The sequence below is a fragment of the Acomys russatus genome, chromosome 13 (genome assembly GCF_903995435.1).
Source record: "Acomys russatus chromosome 13, mAcoRus1.1, whole genome shotgun sequence".
NCBI classification, from domain to species: domain Eukaryota; kingdom Metazoa; phylum Chordata; class Mammalia; order Rodentia; family Muridae; genus Acomys; species Acomys russatus.
Window position 1 is genome coordinate 48,612,958 of NC_067149.1, and position 17,979 is coordinate 48,630,936.

General features: G+C 49.5%; 1 protein-coding gene across 2 annotated transcripts in view; it reads right to left on the reverse strand.

Annotated features, from left to right (window-relative positions):
• The window catches only part of Iqsec3 (IQ motif and Sec7 domain ArfGEF 3), a 93,138-nt gene that overhangs the window by 21,223 nt on the left and 53,936 nt on the right, over nucleotides 1–17,979 (reverse strand). For both annotated transcript variants that reach the window (XM_051155286.1, XM_051155287.1), the window contains exons 4-5: nucleotides 13,571–14,667; nucleotides 11,207–11,368 (exon numbers count right to left, since the gene is read on the reverse strand). In XM_051155286.1, coding sequence (XP_051011243.1) covers nucleotides 11,207–11,368; nucleotides 13,571–14,667 — 1,259 coding nt within the window. The remainder of the gene's footprint in view (nucleotides 1–11,206; nucleotides 11,369–13,570; nucleotides 14,668–17,979) is intronic.

Genomic DNA, 17,979 nt, shown 5'->3' on the forward strand with positions numbered 1-17,979 from the left:
ATCTCCCTCAGATCCACAGTGGGGGCCTGAGGAGTGCCTCAGAGGACATTTGGACACATTCATACAGGCCTGACCTCTTATTTTCTGCCTTTCCAGGCCTTTCCAGAGCTCCAGGAGTGACTGATTGGCTTGTTTTCAACACATACATTAAATGGCTCCTAAGTACAAGACTGGGCCAAGGACCTGTTGTGACTTGCTAGCTATACAAACAGTCTCTGTTCTGGGGGTGAGATGCTGGCTGGTTTTATGTCAACTTGACACAAGCTAGAGTCATTTGGAGGGAGGGAACCTCAATTGAGTAAATTCTCCCACCAGATTGGCCTGTGGGCAAGTCTATAATGCATTTTCCTGACTGAGGATTGACATGTGAGGGGCTAGATCACTGTAGTGGTGTGGTCTCTGGACTAGTGGTCCTGGGTTCTATAAGAAAGCAGGCTGAGGGGCTGGAGAGACGGCTCAGTGTTTAAGAGCACTGCCTGCTCTTCCAAAGGAGTTGGGCTCAATTCCCAGCACCCATATAGCAGCTCACAACTGTCTGTAACTCCAAGATCTGACACTCTCACACCAATGCACATAAATTAAAGTTAAATAAAATGTTTTTTTAAAGAAAGAAAGAAAGAAAGAAAGCAGGCTGAGCAAGCCACGAGGAGCAAAGCCAGTAAGTAGCACCCCTCCACAGCCTCTGCATCAGCTCCTGCCTCCAAATTGCTGCCTCGTCTGAGTTCGTGCCCTGGTTTTTCTCAGCGATGCCCTGTAATGTGGAATTGTAAGCTGAAAGAAACCCCTTCCTCCATGAGTTGCTTATTATTTATTTATTATTTATTTTTGGCTATGGTGTTTATCATAGCAATAGAAACCCTGACAGTGACTGGGAGCCATGCCCTAAAAACAGTCAAAACTATTCCTTTATAGCGAACACCTATATTCCTAGGTCTTGGGTGGCTGAGTGGAAGGATCACATGGTAGAGGGCAGCTTGAGCTCTCCCCTTCCACCCTCTGAAATTCTTCACAAGCATCACAGACTCTACTTAGAGAACGGACAAGCTCCACACAAAGACAAAGAGGACATATCTTCTATTGCTTTGTCCGTAAAGAACTCAGGGGGCATGCGATTTCCACTGAGACCGGAAAGAGGAGTTGTAGTTGTCGAGGAGGCTGATGCCTATACCAAGGCCCTGTGGCAGACAAAGCTTCCAAGTATCTAGAAAAGGTTGGTGAGTCCGCAACTCAGAGAGGAGGGGAGGCTGGAGGACATGGGGGTTTGGGGCAGGCGGGGCCGTCATCTGTCAGTCATGAGGATTCTAGAGTTTATCCTGCAGGCAACGGCAGCATGGGGGAAGCAGTGGGGTGACATGATCTGGGTTTCTTGATGAGGTTTCTCTGGTGGCTATAGGATGGGGGCGGGGGAAATGAAAGGGAGGGAGCGGTGGACAAGAGAAAGCAGGGAGCCCAAGCTAGGGGCTGCGTCTGGGTTGACGCAGAGATGGGGGGCGGGTGTCTAAGATATAGCTCAGAAGAATCTGGGACTGAAGGATAGAGAAAGTACGGAAGCTACAAGGAGAAGGATCCCAGGGTCCCATAGCTGAGTGTGAGCATGGGCCAGGACTCAAGGTGAGCAGGAGCCTAGGTTGAGGCTGTAGCTTGGGATGCTAGGTGTGAGAGGCTGGTTGTGTTGCTGTCTCTCCTTTGCTATCTTGTTCTTTCTTTCTCTCTCTCTCTCTCTCCCTCTCTCTCTCTCTCTCTCCCACCTTACGCATGAAAGCCTTGTGCCGACGCCTCCCTGCTTCCCAGTCAACTCCCTTTGCCTCTGATTTTGTTTGGAGCCAAACTCCAGGAAGACATCCCTGTTCATCCCTTGTATCCTCACTTCTTTTCATGTTCCGGTCTATGTTGTCGGCATTACATTAAATGTCTCTTTTCCAGGTCACCACCGGGCACGATGTCACCAAGCTCAAAGGACTCTAGTTGTCATCCCAGCAGGTATGGGGAGCACTGCCTCTTCCTAGAGTGACTCCTCTCTCTTTCCAGGTTATCCTCTACTTGATCTCTTACTTAGGGGTGGCCCCCAGGCCTTTCCCCCTTCCTCAGGTACCCTTGCCAGTTCCAGGGGCTTTGACTACTTCCTGTCGCTGAGAGATAATTAGGGATTTCTCTTACACTAAGTCCCCTTATTGCTGGGTCTCCATTGTTTATCTCCACTGTTTATTAAAAAAAAAAAATTATCGATAGTGCCACCAAGCTGGGGGCAATTGCATCACCACCACCTCTGCGTTCCACCGGAGCATCAGTGGTACACTTTTTTTTCTGGGTGAGTCACCTGAGGTCTGAACATCCTTACTGGGTGACACCTGTGAGAGCGTAGGATGTCCTGACGTCTCTTGCATAGATGACAGGTTGTGCATCTTTTGTTTTACCTGGTGGTTGACACATTTGGCTTGATTAAGCAAATATTTGACGTCAAATTTGCTCAGTTCTGCAGATGAGATGTCCTTAAGTGCAGCATACCCCTCCATTTTAAACTGAAAAAATATGCACACGTATCAGGAGATATCTACACCAATGTAATGAGCTCAGGGCACAAGTACAGTTAGTTAAATGTAAGGATGAGCGCCCTGAGTTCTCATCCACCCAGGAGGCCACTCATGGTGACGCAGCTCTCAGCTCTCAGCTGTCCTCCCACACCTGCTGCAGCCTCTGGGATCCACCCACTACCCTCCCTGCCGCTGCCAGGGTTATGGCTAGGTGCCTGGCCCTTTCTTACTCCCTGCCGTCAAGTCACCCTTGAGAACTATCCTTCCGGGATGCTTGCCTGGCCTTCACTGGCTCCCTGTTCACACCCCTTGCATGAAGTTCCCCAGCAAAACTAAGCCCCTTCCTCCTGGCTCCTTCCTAGAGTCTTGCCTTCATGATCCCTAATCCCAGTCTGGAAGCTCTGATGCTCTCCCCGACTTCCACGGCTTTCCGGACCTGTCTCCTGTCGGCTTCAAAAATTCCTGGCATGGCCAGAACATGTTGTTGCTTCTCTGATCTGTCTCAGGATAGGCCAGCTAGTGTCACCTTTACCTCCCTGGAGTATATGTGAACCCAGTAACTTTTGTGGGATTGGTTGGACGGCACAGGGTAGTGTGCTGTTGAAGGTCGGTCAGCTGGAGAAGAAACTCCAGAGCCCTTGGAAAACTCCACCCACACCCAGGGGCCTAAGGTCGCTCAGTCCTTCTTTTCTCAGATTATTTGAAATTGATCCCAGACCTCCGCCGGGGAAATGTCCCGGAGGATTGCAGATGCTGGCCAGCGAAGCAGCACGCGCCACACACACTTGTGTGTGCAGGAGCAAGTGGGCGTGCGAACAAGAACTGGAGTGTGTGTACAAGTCCTGGCTGGACTGCTTTCTGGAGAGACTATCTGGACCTGCTCAAGAGGACTGTGCATGGATCAGCAAATGAATCAAGGGTGGGGTGGGAAGAGAGGGTTTGCTTGGGCTTCCTTCTTCCCTGCATGTTTTTTTTTGTGGGGGGGGGGACTGCAGCAAGCACCCCTGGAGAGCTGGGAAGCAGAGGGCCAGCTGTGCCTGCATCTGTATGAACAGTACACTCTTGCATCAAATTGCTTGTTAACACTGGTCTGTTCACGCAATCAATCCGCGTTGCAGGGGAAATGAAGGACCCTACACAACTGTGATCAAAACGGGTTGCGTCATTTCAGGATTTTTTTTTTTTTTTTTTCCTTTTTAAAGGAGAGCAAGACAGTGTCTGGCAGACAAAGGAGCTGGTTGGAAGCTGAAAATAGGTAATAGCAACAGCAGGGATATTTTAATTGGCCAGAAGAGGTGGTAGAGACATTGTCAGCGAGGCCCAGCTGAGGCCGGGGAGAAAGCAAGTAGCTGCCCTTGAGGCGAAAGGGCCACAAGATGCAGGGGCCCTGCTTTTATTCTGTAGTGCGTGGCTTACACAATTTAATGAAAAATATCCTCATCCTCTGGAGGGTTATTTTTTTTTTTTCTGGTCAGAACTCATAACATGGCTCTGTAAAAGTTAAGGCCTTTTAGAAAAGTGAATGGGGCCAAGCAAACAGAACGAGAGGATGCTGACTCAGGGAGGCCTACCAGTGTGCTACCGTGATGGTGCTAAGGCCCAGGGTCCTCTTTGAGGCCACCTGTAAAGGGGAAGCTGCTAGGCACACTGTGAGGACCCAGGAATCAGGAGTACTCAGTTGTAACTACCCAGACAAATCAGAAGACACTGTGGATGCCAGAGCAGATTTTTCTCTTACTGGACTTGGCAGCATCCTAGTGGGCAGGGGTCATTAGACCCACACATATCTCAGAATCCCCTGGTGCTTATTATAAGGCTGGATTACTGGGCCCCAGACTGTCTCATTCGGTGAGCCTGGAGCAGAGACGGCATTTGCATCACTGACAAGCCTCCAGGTGATGCTGATGTTGCCACTCAAGGCACCACAATTGGAGATGTAAGACTGTGTCCTGTAGCAGTGTGGGAAGAGGTCAATGCTTTGGATTTAAGTCTCGTTTCAGCTGTGTAGCAGTCTGGCTCAAGTCACTGAGTTCCAGTGTGCCTTACTTCCCTCACCTATGGAATAGACACAACGCCTGTCATGTCTTCTGGGCAGGGCTAGGGTGCATTTTAAGAAGACGATGTACACAAAGGCCACGGTATAGCAGGACTTAGTAAGGAATGGCTTTCAATGCGTTTCTGGGGATAAAGCTTGTGTTGACATGCCAGACAATTGAGTGGACTCACTGTTGCCTTTTAGCTGAAGTGTTGAGGGTAACTTCTGCAGACAGCATCAGCCGCTGGCTAACCACGGGCTTTACTATGCATATCAAGCAGAGGAAACTGGGTCTAGTGCAGGCCTCTTGAGCCTTGGAATCACACTCTTTGCTCTGCTCTTGCCCAGAGGATCAAAGCACAGCAAATAAAGTGCGGTAGAGGGATGGCATTGCACCTGACTCCACTCAATTTCCCCGCCACTGGCCAGTGGATAGGACATTTCTTCTCTCTGGATCTGTTCTGCCCAGGCAAGATGAGAACACTGAGTTACAGCTGAGCACTCATGGGGCTTTTCCAGGGCTGCCATTCGGAAACGGCGACTCACGAGAGCCACGAATGCCCCACATCACGCTCCTCTCAGGGGTAGGGCATGGACATTGGTGTGTTGTGAGATTATGGCTTCATTCCAATTTATATGCCAGAAGGATCCTCAAACCTTGAACTGTTTGCCCTACCTTTGGGGTCCCCAAAGTCTCCAATTCTAACCCTTCATGACTATTTACTATTCAATAAAGTCTTTGTCTATCTGTGTCAAGGATCGGGTGGGGTGTCTGTAGGGATGGGAGGGAGGTCAAAGCTGTAAATCCAGAGACACCACTGGTTTGTTTTCTTCCTTCCTTCCTTCCTTTTTCTTTCTTTTCTTTTCCTTCTCCTCCTCCTTTCCCTCCTCCTCCTCCTCTTCCTCCTCCTCTTCTTCTTCTTCTCTGACAGTGCCAGGACTTAGACCTGGGGCTTTATACATGCTAAGTTAAGTGCCTTACCATTAAGTTATATATTATCCCAAGAAAGCATTTTTAAAAGAGACACTCCCCCTTTGCCCCTCAGTGGTAGTAGAGAACACTTCAAAGGCGTGGAAATAGCATTATCTTCTTCCTACGTGTTTCTTCCCCCTTTCTCCTCTAGAACCTGGAACCTGGAAGGGTCTCCCTGGGCCCCAGCCTGCTCTTCCTCTCAAGGGAAGTCCTCAGGCCTAGGTTTGCTCTGAAATTACACACAATGCATTGGGCAAGATGTTCTTAAAAGATTTTTCTTTCTAGCCAGAAAGGCCATATCCTCCCAGACTGTTGGGTATAACAGACAATCTGTCTTCATTCCAAAATGTCCCGAGAAGAACAAGTCTGTTCCACTCTGGCCAATACAAACTGGTGGAAGTGGAGTCATGAAAATCTGACTCCAACATCAAATGTTAATTAATATGCCCCGGAACTTCACAGAGGACCGAGAAGGCTAGTAAGAAGGAAGGAACATGCCAGAATTTTCCGGCTGGTGACTTAAGCCTAAAGCTGTGCTTCAAGCATTTTCACTAAAATGACAAGACATGGGTGTCCTCCTCATGCCTGTGATTCACACCGGAAAGAATCATCCACGCTGGAAGAGAGGCTGCTAACAGCCGGCCCAGAACATTCTCCCATCCGCCGACCTTCAGGCCCGCTGAAGCGAACACGTCAGGAAGGAAATAGAGCAGAGCTAAATTCCCAGCCATGTGAAAACTGTCGGTGGGGGGAGCTAGCCCTAAAGGATCCCAAGCCTGCCTATCTCCTATGTATGCCTGGGCTTGCAAGATGTCTCTTCTCTACATTCAGAAGGGATGTCTTCAGGATACAGGGTAGTCCCCAGGACAAGCCACACCCACTCTGTTCTTTCCCATCCTTCCCTGGCAAATCCTAGCAAGTTCTCATCTGGTGAGAAGACCTGACATCAAGCCAGAAATGGTACATTTGAGCTTTTCTGCACTAAATATGCAGCAGAGAGGTCCTAATGTCTCTCAGTTTTAGGTAGGAAAAATAAAAATGGAAACAGCTAACATTTATAGAAATCCTCCTGAGCCTCAGGCAGCCCAACACGTCACATGCACCTAAAAAAAGACACAATTCAGCAGATACTATAACTTTTATGTAACAAGCATTGGCGTAAAAAACAAGCAGCCAATATCTTAGCGCAGGCACAGCCCTTTGAGCCAAGGATACCTTTTATTCTTATTTTATAGTAAGCCTAGAAGAAATCATTCTATTATTGGTTACTTTTCTTGCGCTGTGACCAAATACCTGGCAAGAAGTGACTTAAGGGAAGAAGGATTTATTTTGGCTTGCAGTCTGAGGGATCACAGTCAGCCACAATAGGGTGTGGCAGAGGGCAGTTTAGTGGTAATGGAATACCAGGCATCTTATTCACATTTTAGTGGCTTAGGAAGCAGAGAGCTTGGGTTGGAACCAGGGCCAGTCAATCACCAACCAGTTCTGTCCTTAGAGCCTTGTGTCCTCCAGCTAGGCTCCATGTCCAAGAGGTTCTAACATCTTCCAAAACAGCATCGTGAGCTGGGGATGGAGTGTTCAAACACATGAGCTTTCGTGAGACACTTCCCATCCATACCATCACACCCCACCTCTAGCCCTCACTAGGTGCCCTTTTCAAAATGCCAAACGCATCCAGTACAACCACCAGTCACTGTAGTCTTACGGTTTCAACACTTCAAAATTCCAAATCCCCAAATCTCTTCTGAGATTCAAGGCAGTCTCTTAACTGTAAACCTCTGTAAAATGCAAAGACAAGTTATGTATTTGCAGCATGAAATGCTATCGAGCAAGTGCTCCACTTTCAAAGGGTGAGGGTGGCAAGGAAGGATGGGGCCAAAGCAAGACTGAAGCTCAACATGGCAAATGCCAACCCTGTACCTTCACACTTAGCATCTGGGGCTCATGGTGGCATCATGACTGTGCCTGTTGTGTTTGCAGTGAGTCGTAGCTGCACCACACTCTAACGCTATGCTGCCTCGAAACTAGGATCCATTACTTTTAGACCCAGTCTCTCTCAAAATGTCAGGATCTGGGTAGGACACAGGCAGATGGCTTTGACATGTGTAACTTGATATACATAACGTGAATGTTTCTAGTCTGGGTCCTGGCAGAGTCCTTGGTCACTTCTGCAGCCTCAGGAGCTGGACCTTCATTGTCTGTTTCAGTCAGCACTTTGTTTTTCTAAACTCTGCAATGCTCACGAGACTATGCTTACGGCCATCTAAGACTTCCCTAGCCTTTAGCTCCAAACTCTTCCACATTCTTCCTTCAAGCAGGTCTTTAAGGCCCCAAACCACACAGTCAGCCTTATTAGGGCAATGGCCCCACTTCTCAGCACCAATTTTCTGTGTTAGCTATTTTTTTTTTTCCTCATTGCTGTGATCAAACACCTGACAGGAAACAACCTAAATGAGAATGGATTTACTCTAGCTCACGGTTTCAGGGAACACAGTTCAGCATGGTTGGGAAAGCTTGGTCAGGAAGCTTAAAGACAGGGAGAGTGTTGGTAAATTTGCTCACGACTCAGCAGAGGAGAAGGCAGAGAGATACGGTCAGAACCATGGCTGGGTTATATAATCTCTACCCTCCCTGGCCTGGCCTTGTACCTGTCAACCAGGCAGACACTGCAAGATTCTAAAACTTCTAGAATCAGCTCCGTGAGGTTAAGACACTTCACATTCAAATGCAAAGTGTCTCCTGTGAAAATGAGACCAGAACATAGCCGTCAGCCACCAAGAACACCAAGGGGCCACGATGGTATGCCCAGCGTTGGGTGAGCATTTTGAGACCAGTTCTGTTCTCATCCTTCAGCCTTTTTTCCCCCTCATGGGTCTGAATGTCATCTCTAAAATGATAATTTCCCTCTGAGAGTCATTCCACCTCCACCTTCCTGCCTGCTGCCGCCGGTTGGGGGCATGCTGGGGCTTGGCATGTCACGGTCTCTGAGGGCATAGGTGACTTACGTCCTTTTGTTTGGCAAACAGCTATGTATGGAATGGGCGTGGCTTGCTGAGCGCCTTCAGGCAGTGGTGGGGGAAGCTGTAGAATATCCCAGTGCAGCTTTGCCAGCCTGGGCAAAGCAGCACCAGACAGCTGTTAGCACTTGTGCTCTGTCCAGGGGGAGTAAGGAGGAGGCAGTGCGCTATTAATGTTTTCAGGGAGGTGGCTGGAATGTCAGGGAGAGACCAATGCCCCTGATGTCATGGCTCTTGATGCTGACACCTGGCTCTCTTTATTTCTCCATGTCTTCTTGCATTTTACAGGGAGATGCTCTATCTCGGGCACAAACTAGGGGGTTATGAACTTGGGGCATAGGCTGTGTGTGTCAGAAGTTCAGATCCTGGGGCAGAGTTTGTACCTGCAGAATAAAGCATAAGACATAAGATGTGTGTGTGTGTGTGTGTGTGTGTGTGTGTGTGTGTGTATGTGTGTGTGTGTGTGTGATGCCTCTGCTCTATGCCCCACCCTTCTTCCCACATTCAGGACGCCAGCAGGAAAACTCTGCTCTTCTTACTGCCTTTTTATGTACCTTTCTTATCTTTCCCCATCAACGTGCAGGTATATAAATTCCATGAGACTATGAGCCATACTTGTTCCCACATACAAATGCCTAGTCTGCCTTCATTCCTAACATCGAATAGGTACTCAGTGTTTGTTGAATGAATAACAAATGGTCATTTCATTCTTCCCTGAAGCTGCAGCACTGCTCTCACGCCTAAGGGCAGCTCTGAGACTCTGACAGGATGACAAAGCATGGTCCTGACGTTTAAGACGGAGAATCATCCGCCCTAATGCACCAGCAAATGCACCAAGGAATGGGAAAGATGACAGATTTCGCAGAACTCAGAGGGACTTCTGAGATCACACAGCCCAATTTTCTCCTCCTACAGAGATGAAACAGGACCTAAGCGAGCACCTTTCCCGGGCATCCTAGCACCCAGGAGCAGAGACTGCTGTTTCATTTCTTAAAATCTACCCACCAGCCACCTCTCGCCAGGAATGCTAGTTGATGTGGGTCCCACTGAGTCCTGGGCTCCTTTGTTGCCAGCTTACTACCTAGCCTGGTCTTCTCCAGCACAAGCCAGAGTGGCAGGCCCAGGACTGGAACTCTCATCCCCCACTGACTCCCCCATTCTCTCCCATGCCCTGTCTCCCTGGGAAGGGTGACAATTAGTTTTCATTGCACTGTTCAACACAAAACCTGTGTCCTGCATGCTCCGGATGAAATGTGGGCTTGGCATTAGAATGCAGGCCAAGCTGTATGGTGATGGGGGTGTGGCAGAAGAAAACAGACAAACCCTCTGAGGAGAGCAGGGTCACTCTTGTTCTACCTGGGACAGGAGTAGGCCAGTTGGACAGAAGGAAGTTAGCGGAAAGGAAAGCGACAGGAAGCCAAAGATGAGACACAGGGGAGGAGGTGTGCAATGAGGAGAGATTGGAAATGTGGTCTTCCTCCTCCTGAATTGCACAGCATGTTCTGGGTCCTTGTATCATTTCTTGGGCATCCTTTCAGGACACACTGCCTAACAGGGCTGTCAGGACAGGGAAAGCGAGGCTGGAGCGGGGAGAAGGAAAGAGCAAGTGGGAACCCCTGGAATTTATCAGTTCCCACTTCTCCTCTAGGTGTGCAGCCCCAGGCCTAGACCCTAGCTCCCAGAGAGGCAGGGCAGAGCATTGGTTCTGCCATGCAGTCCTTGCTATCCTGCCTGCACGGAGAGGCACTCCCCTGTCACCATCAGTGACTCCAGAGCATGCAAGGAGCTGCCATTTTCTCGGACCATGAGGTGTGCCAGGATGCCCAACCTCATTCTCAGGGAGCAACAGGTCCATCCACAGGGCCAAATGCCCCCACCCTCTCACAGGACGGGCACAGACAGCTAGCCGTGCCGTGTCCACTTTGCAAGAGTGCTGTGACTGCTCCATGAGTCGACGTCATCTCTTTGATCATCCAGCCAGCAGTGGCCAGAAACACAGTGACCCTCCAAGCTCCAAGCCCCTTGTCCCTCTCTCTGTAGCCTTCGCAAGGGGCAAGAATAAGGAGGCCATGCTTTCCCAGGGGCCTAGGGCAGAATATATGGGCACTCCTCACCTTTTCCAAGGGTGAGGAGGCTCCAAGGCTCTGTTCTTCAGCCAGAGGAGAGCTCTGAGGTGAAGCTACTGAGCAGCCCAAGGCCCAGCACAGCTGAGGCAGTTCACATGGCCCTCACCCCAACCATTTTTGGAGTTTCAGGCATAGGCTCTTTGGTGATTTTGCTGGTTAGTTCTTCTTTATGGAATCTTAGTATTTCCTTGTTTTAATAACCCTCAGTCTCTATGTTTCGTCTCTATCAGTATGAAAATGAGCCTTGGCATGGGTATCCCGAGGCTGCTGGGACTGATGCAGAGAGAAGGTAGGCTGAGAAGCTGTCCCCCAGCAAAAATGGGCCTGAGCTGCACAGTTCATTACTATTTATGCCCCGTCCCCACCCTCCAGGCTCATCCTACCACCAAACGAATGACTGCACCGAAACCACACAGGAAGCTGGAGCAAGGATCCCCACCTCCCAAGGGGAAAAAATGAGAATTCCTGGGTCCAGGGTACGAATGAAAGGGGGGCAGGGGCTGCATCACAGGCGCTCAACTCACTCCAGCACGTCTCGGTTGAACTGCTTCTTGCTATTGCCCAGGAACTCTCCTATCATCTGGCGGCTGAGGCCTTTCCGCTGGAGGAGGAAGTGGGCCACACCAATGGGGGTGTCAGGGATGAAGCCACGTGAGATCAGGAACTGGATGCCCTTGTCCGGGTTTCTGCAGAGGGGTTGGGTGTGGGGAGGAGAGAGGAAGCCAAGGCTGCTTGGGGCTGCTGTCCTGTCTCCCATAAACCCAGAAACAGTTACTTCCTAGGGACTCCCCGCCCCCCCCCCCCCCACAGGGCTTCCCATGGGAGTAACTGTCACCTGAACATCACACATAGTGGAGGAAGTTGGGAGTGGAGTGGGGGATGGGACAGGTATGTGGTTTGAAGTGAGAAGAGGAGGTCTAACGCAATAAGAACCCAGAGCAAGTAGAGACACTCCCTTCTCTGTCCCTGCCCTAAAGCTCTGGATAGCCCCAAATACCCCAGGCGAGATGAGGAGGCACTTCCTCCAGCCCCGCACCTCAGCTGCTCCTGGAGCTGGCGCTTACTGGGTGGGAGGAGATAATAAGTCAACGCTGAGAACCTTTCCTCAGATGGTTGACATTTTCAGGACATCTAAGTCTGTGACTGTTGTCCTGGCAATCCATTTGTATTGTGTTTTGCAAAGGCATCGTCCCATATAGAGGGGAGGGGAGCAAACTGGCTCTTTGCTAGGCATAGGTTGGGAATCACCGTCTTGAAGGATAAGAAGTGATGGTGTGGGGGGGGGGCGTCATGGTGGTGTGCTAGGGTGGGACTATGCTCCCCAGATGGATGGCTCTGGCAGCCGGCCTCACCTAGCTTTACCTCTTGCTAGCAGCTGAACAGTGTGCAAACCTTCCTCCTCGCTGTGCGCCTGCTTGCTAGTCTGTGAAACAGGAGGATGTGCCCTATCTCTAGATACTGCTGGGAGGACTGCAGGTGAGAGCACCGTGAGGGCCAGCCGGGAGCTGTGTCTCACTCATCTGCACGGTACGGGCCTGACATGCAGTAAATAATAGTTGTAGGAACACAGGAGCACAGGGAAGGATTCATGCTGTGGGCTAGGAGCTCTGAAGGAAAGGGGGAGAGAGGGTTAATGAGCTTCATATCTTGCAGGGAGGGAGGTGTCTACGTCCCCTGTGTGTCCCTTTGTGTGTATGTGTGTGTGTGTGTGTGTGTGTGTGTGTGTGTATGTGTGTGTGTGTTTGTATGTGTGTGTGTGTATGTGTGTGTATGTGTGTGTGTATGTGTGTATGTGTGTGTGTGTATGTGTGTGGTGTATGTGTATGTGTGTGTGTGTATGTGTGTGTGTATGTGTGTATGTATGTGTATGTGTGTGTATGTGTGTATGTATGTGTATGTGTGTGTATGTGTGTGTGTATGTATGTGTGTATGTGTGTATGTGTGTGTATGTGTGTATGTGTGTGTATGTGTGTGTGTGTATGTGTGTGTATGTGTGTGTGTATGTGTGTGTATATGTGTGTGTGTATGTGTGTGTATATGTGTGTGTATGTGTGTATGTGTGTATGTGTGTGTGTATGTGTGTGTATGTGTATGTGTGTGTGTATGTGTGTGTGTGTGTGTGTGTGTGTGTGTGTGTGTGTGTGTGTGTTTTCTTGAGCAGCTTCATTTGGGTCTCTGAGTTGCGACAGCTGTTATTCTCTCTCCTTCTCTGCCCTAATTCCTTTTCCATCCCGCTTGGTCCTCTCTATACTTCCTTCCTGTCCGTCTCTCCTCTTACCTGTCCCTTTATCTCATTAAAAATTATTTTAAAATAAATTGTGATTGTATGGAGAGGGGATGGCCTTCCCAGGAGGCCAGAGGACAGCTCCATGGACTTACCTGTTCCCCTTCCACCTTTATGTCTGTTCGCGGGGACCAAACACAGGCTGTCAGGCTCACAGGCTGAATCTTCTCCACGGGGACTCTACCTTATTTATTTATTTGTTTATTTTATTTATTTTTTTACAGTGTTTCTCCTGTCTCCATCATTTTCTCATTTTGTGACTCCAGTGAAATAACACCATTTACCTGACTTCATTTCCGTCCTCAGTGATTCCTGCTAAGCCTTCGTATTGCTCGTGCTCAACTCTGTATTTTCCCATTTTCCAAACCACCATTTCACTTTAAAAAGCAAATAGTTGTGAAAAATCTGTGTTCGATATGCTGGTCATCAGGAAAATATATGTGTACATTTTAAACACTCCCCAGGAGGCGGATAGGCTGGGGGCTGAGGGTGGGGTATCAGGCGAGGCAGGTGCAAACTGCCTGGCAGGAACCTGGGAAGATGCAGTCAGGACTTGGTACCCTTCAAGACCTCCCCATGATCCCGTCCTTCCAAGCTCACTTACATGTTGAAGAGGTTGAGGCCAATGCGGTACAGCCGCTTGCGCAGGGTGTCGGTGGAGAGGGTGGGGGACCTGCAGCTGGCTGGGTTCTCGCAGTGGTAGCGCGGCAAGCTCAGGATCACCGCCTGCAGGGCCTCCTTGGAAGCAGCGGCAGAAACCTCTGAGCTAGATTTTGCGGACTTGGTGGATGCGCTGCTGCTGCTCAACTGTTCAGAGTTGTCAACCCCTTCGGCCTCCGCCCCTTTCCCTGCCTGCCTGGCCCCTTCCTCTTCCACCTCTGTGGCCACCGCCTCCTCTACCACCGCCTCGACAACCGCGGGTTCAGGTGTGCTCTGGGCGCGGCTCTCCGCTGCCTCTGAGTCCTCACCCGGAGGGTTTGTCTGTTCCGAGGCCGGGGCTTCCGAGACCTCCTGCACTGCGGCGTCCCCTTGCTCAGTTTGGGCAGCTGCAGGCTCGGCTGTGGCCTGGGCGGTCTGTGTGCCTAGACAGTTGGCCACAGACAGGGCGGTGGAGGAGGAAACAGAGATGTTCTGGCTAGCGATCTGCACTGTGACGTCCCGAAAAGCCATCATGAGGGTGCCGCTGTGACCCTGAGGCAGGCTGCTGGACTCATCTCCAGACCCAGGCATGCTCTCGGGTTCCTGCGCCTCGGGCTCCAGGCCTGGCTGCCCGGCACCCGGGTGCAGCGCCTGGTGAAGCTGGTACGCGCCACTCTCCTGCAGCGAACACATGGTTTTGAGGCTCCAGGTGCTGAGGGCGTCGTCGATGGACTTGGCCAGGGACTGCACCTGCTCGGTGAAGGAGTCCTCCAGCTCCGTAAGCGAGCCTGCGAAGGTGGGCGGCAGGGAAGGCGAGCGTCCAAGCGGGAGCCCCAGTAGCCCGCACCCCTCCAAGAGCGCCTTCTCTGCCACCAGGCTCTCGGCTGTGGGCGCCCGCACCTTGCGCAGCGAGATCCGCCGAGGCAGGCGGCTCTCTAGGAGTGAGTTACGGATCTTCTCAAAGTTCTTGCTGAGTTGGTACTGGCGAAAAGCGGTTTGGATGGTGCACGCGGCGCGTCGGGATACCAGGTGGCCCCCGTATTTGTGTTCTAGCATTTCAATCTGCAGCAGGGACAGAGACAAGGGCCCAGTTAGAGAGGGTAAAGGTAGCGTGGGTTAGATTAGTACAGCCCACCTCGGGAGCCAGGTTCTGTCTGGGTCCACAGTGTAAAAGGTGACTTTACTGGGAGCCTATATCCAGAGACCCACAGCCTGGCATGACTGAGATGCCAAGTCCATAGCAAGACTCCTAGAGGTAAGATTGAGGATTCCACTCAAGATTCATGATGTCCCCTGTGGACAGAGGTATTGAGGTGGAAGTCACACTTAGCTAATCTTCTGCTTAATAAAGAACGCTTATATCAGCGATGCATGCAGTATTGATGAGTAAAATACTTATCCTGAATTTGTATTTAAATACGGTAAAATGCACTACTTACCATGATATTAATATTAATAAAAACATTAATAAGGATGGATGAGTTTGGTGATGGCTGTATGGGAGTTTATTACACTATGGTTTCTGCCTTGATAGACAATTAAAAAGAATTAAAAAATGAAAAGTTAAACAATGATGTCAAGATCAGACAAACAAACAAAACCCCTACTGTGATCCTTGCTCACCCGTGGGCACTCTCACTGCTCTGGGGTGCTTCTGTTTTCCTGGGGGCACCAACAGCATAGCATCTGGGTTTGACAATCTTTGCATCACCAGTCCCCAGTCTGGGTTGAGGCACACAAGAAGTCCTCAATGAATGTGAACATAATGAGATGGAAGAATGACCCAAAAGTAGGATCCCCTCTAGGGTAGCATGAGTCATGTCACCTTTGTTGGTATCAATGGAAGCTGTGCAGCCATGGCCAGTCTTGATTAGGGCCTCACCTGAGCAGAGCTCCCATGGCATAACTTGTTCAGCAGTGTGCCCTTTAGCTCTGTTTTTTTCCCTCTTTGCTTTCTCTATTTTCCCAAAACTTCTCAAGAAAGAAGCCCCAAGAAGTGACTGACTGTTACCCCCCTCCCTCTTTGGAGGACTTTGCATTTAAATGAAAGTTCAGGCTAAAACTAAGGAGATAGGCTCAAGACTCCTCAGTAAGTCCCTTGCCTCCTCTGGGAGCAGGAAGGTAAGTCCGGACTCTGAAATTATGCTTCGCTCATCTTTGCCCTCCACTTACACACTGTGTCCGTCTGCAACTAAACATCTGGATGAGCAGGCTGAGGGTTACCACTGCACTGCCGTTCCTACATTCTCCAGGAATCAGGATGAGGAGGGGCCCAGGTAGATTTGCTATCCACGGAGCACATGGAAAGGGCAAGCCCATCTCTCAGTATAGCATTGTAACCTGATTCCTGATTTATCATCCCACCAAAGGCTGTGTCTGGGATAACCGGTACATGCTCTAAACATCAGCGGGGAAGCGCCCCTGTATACCATGGGTTACAGGGAAGTCTTCATGGTGATATTAACAAGCAAACCAGGATGGGCTTGGAGACATGGCTCAGTGGCAGAGGCCTTGCCTAACACATGTAAGGCCATGGGTTTCATCCGCAACACTGCTTTAAAAACAATCCTATTGATAAGGGTATGTTGTCTTATCAAAACACGTGTTTATTTCTTTAGTTCTTTATATCAATGGTCTGGACAGTGCTCAACTGGATTCAGCTGTGTAGAGCAGCATCTTTGGAGGACTTTCCCACGGGAGTCAAGGCTGCATCTCTGTTCTATGCCTCAGTGGATGTGCTGGAGTTCAGCACTGAGAACCAACCAAGCTGTGATCTTCTTTGCTGTCTAGAGTGATGTCTGCAAGAGCAGAGACAGATGCCCTGAGGCAGAAAGCCAGGTTTCTTAGAGGTACTGGAGGTGCTACATAGAGACACCAAGGAGGCTACTCTTCAGCTATGTGGTAGACACAATTCCAAGATGGCACCGATGGGTCCTCCCCCTGTGGTATTTATCCTATACAATCCCCCTTTGAATCTGAGCTGGTCTAATTAATTCGATAGACATTATTTGCATACATTTCCAGTGTATTAGAAACATATTTCCAATCAACTGACTTTCAGTTAGCCGAAAGGAAAATCGTCCTGTGGATCTGATGCAATTGGATGAACCCTTTAAAATAAAACAGAACCTAAGGTGGATGACGTTCTGTGTGCCTCAAAGGAAGACCTGCTTTGTCGTGGAGAGTAAGATGAAAATCACCCCCCTCCCCGCACCCCTATTGTTTTATCCTTTCTCAAGGACCATGAAGAGGAACTCACTCAAGGGCCAGACTTCACAGCTCTTTCCCATTTCTACTTCCTGAAGAAACCGAGACCCAAGAGCATCTTGACAGGTGATAAGATTCCATAGCAACTGAAAGAAGATGCGGAAACTCACTGCCTAAGATACTTCCGATGTGGTGAAGAATCTGTCTGCTTGCTATAGCATCGTGCTGGTTAGGTTTTCTTGTCAACTTGACACAGTCTGGGGTCATCTGGGAAGTTGATGAGTTGTGTCAGAAAGCAGGCTGAGCATTCCTCCATGGCCTCTGTTTCACTTCCTGCCTCTAGGTTCTTGCCTTGCTTCTCTCAATGGAGGGCTATGACCTCTAAGCCGAGTTAACCCTTTCCTTCCCAAGTTGCCTTGGGTCATGATGCCTATCACAGCAAGAGAAAGCAAACTAGGGCAGCTATCTTCACACTCAGAGGCAGAAGGCTGGCCAAGATGTCTCCAGGAGGGTCCATCTTCAAGCTCAATGTCTATGCTGTTTGAAGAAGCCAAATTTTAGATTCCTGTCCCTGTCCTACCAAGACCTTCCTACACACTTCAATTCTCTATGTTTCACATCTCAAGTGTCTCCTAGTGACCCACACTTCGAATGCTTGCTCCTCAGCTTGTAGCACTGTTATGGGGGTAGTGTGGAGCCTTTTAAGGAGGTGAGGGTCTATCTGGTAGAAATAGGTAAGTAAAGACAGGTTATAGCTAGCAATTCCTTTTGTCATTTTCTGTTTTCTGATGAGAACAGCCTCTACCACCATGCTATGCTGTCTCTGAAATTATAGACCAAACACTCTCAAACTGTGAGAAAAATACAAAGAAGATTTTTCCTTTAAATTGTTTCTCTTAGGTATTGCAATCACAAAAACACTAACCAGTACCGAAAAGTGGTGCCACAGAAGAGGTTGTTGCTGTAATTAAATCTGACCGTGAGATGCTTATGCCGTTGCAGCTGATTTGTAGGGAGAATCTGGAAGAGTTGGAGATATGAGTTTCAGAAACTGTAGAAGCAGAGATTAACTGGTCAAAGCTTTGGAAGCTAGAACGGTGATAAAACATGGATAGCAAAGACTGTACTCATGATATTTCAGATGGGAGCAAGTTACTGGGAACTGGG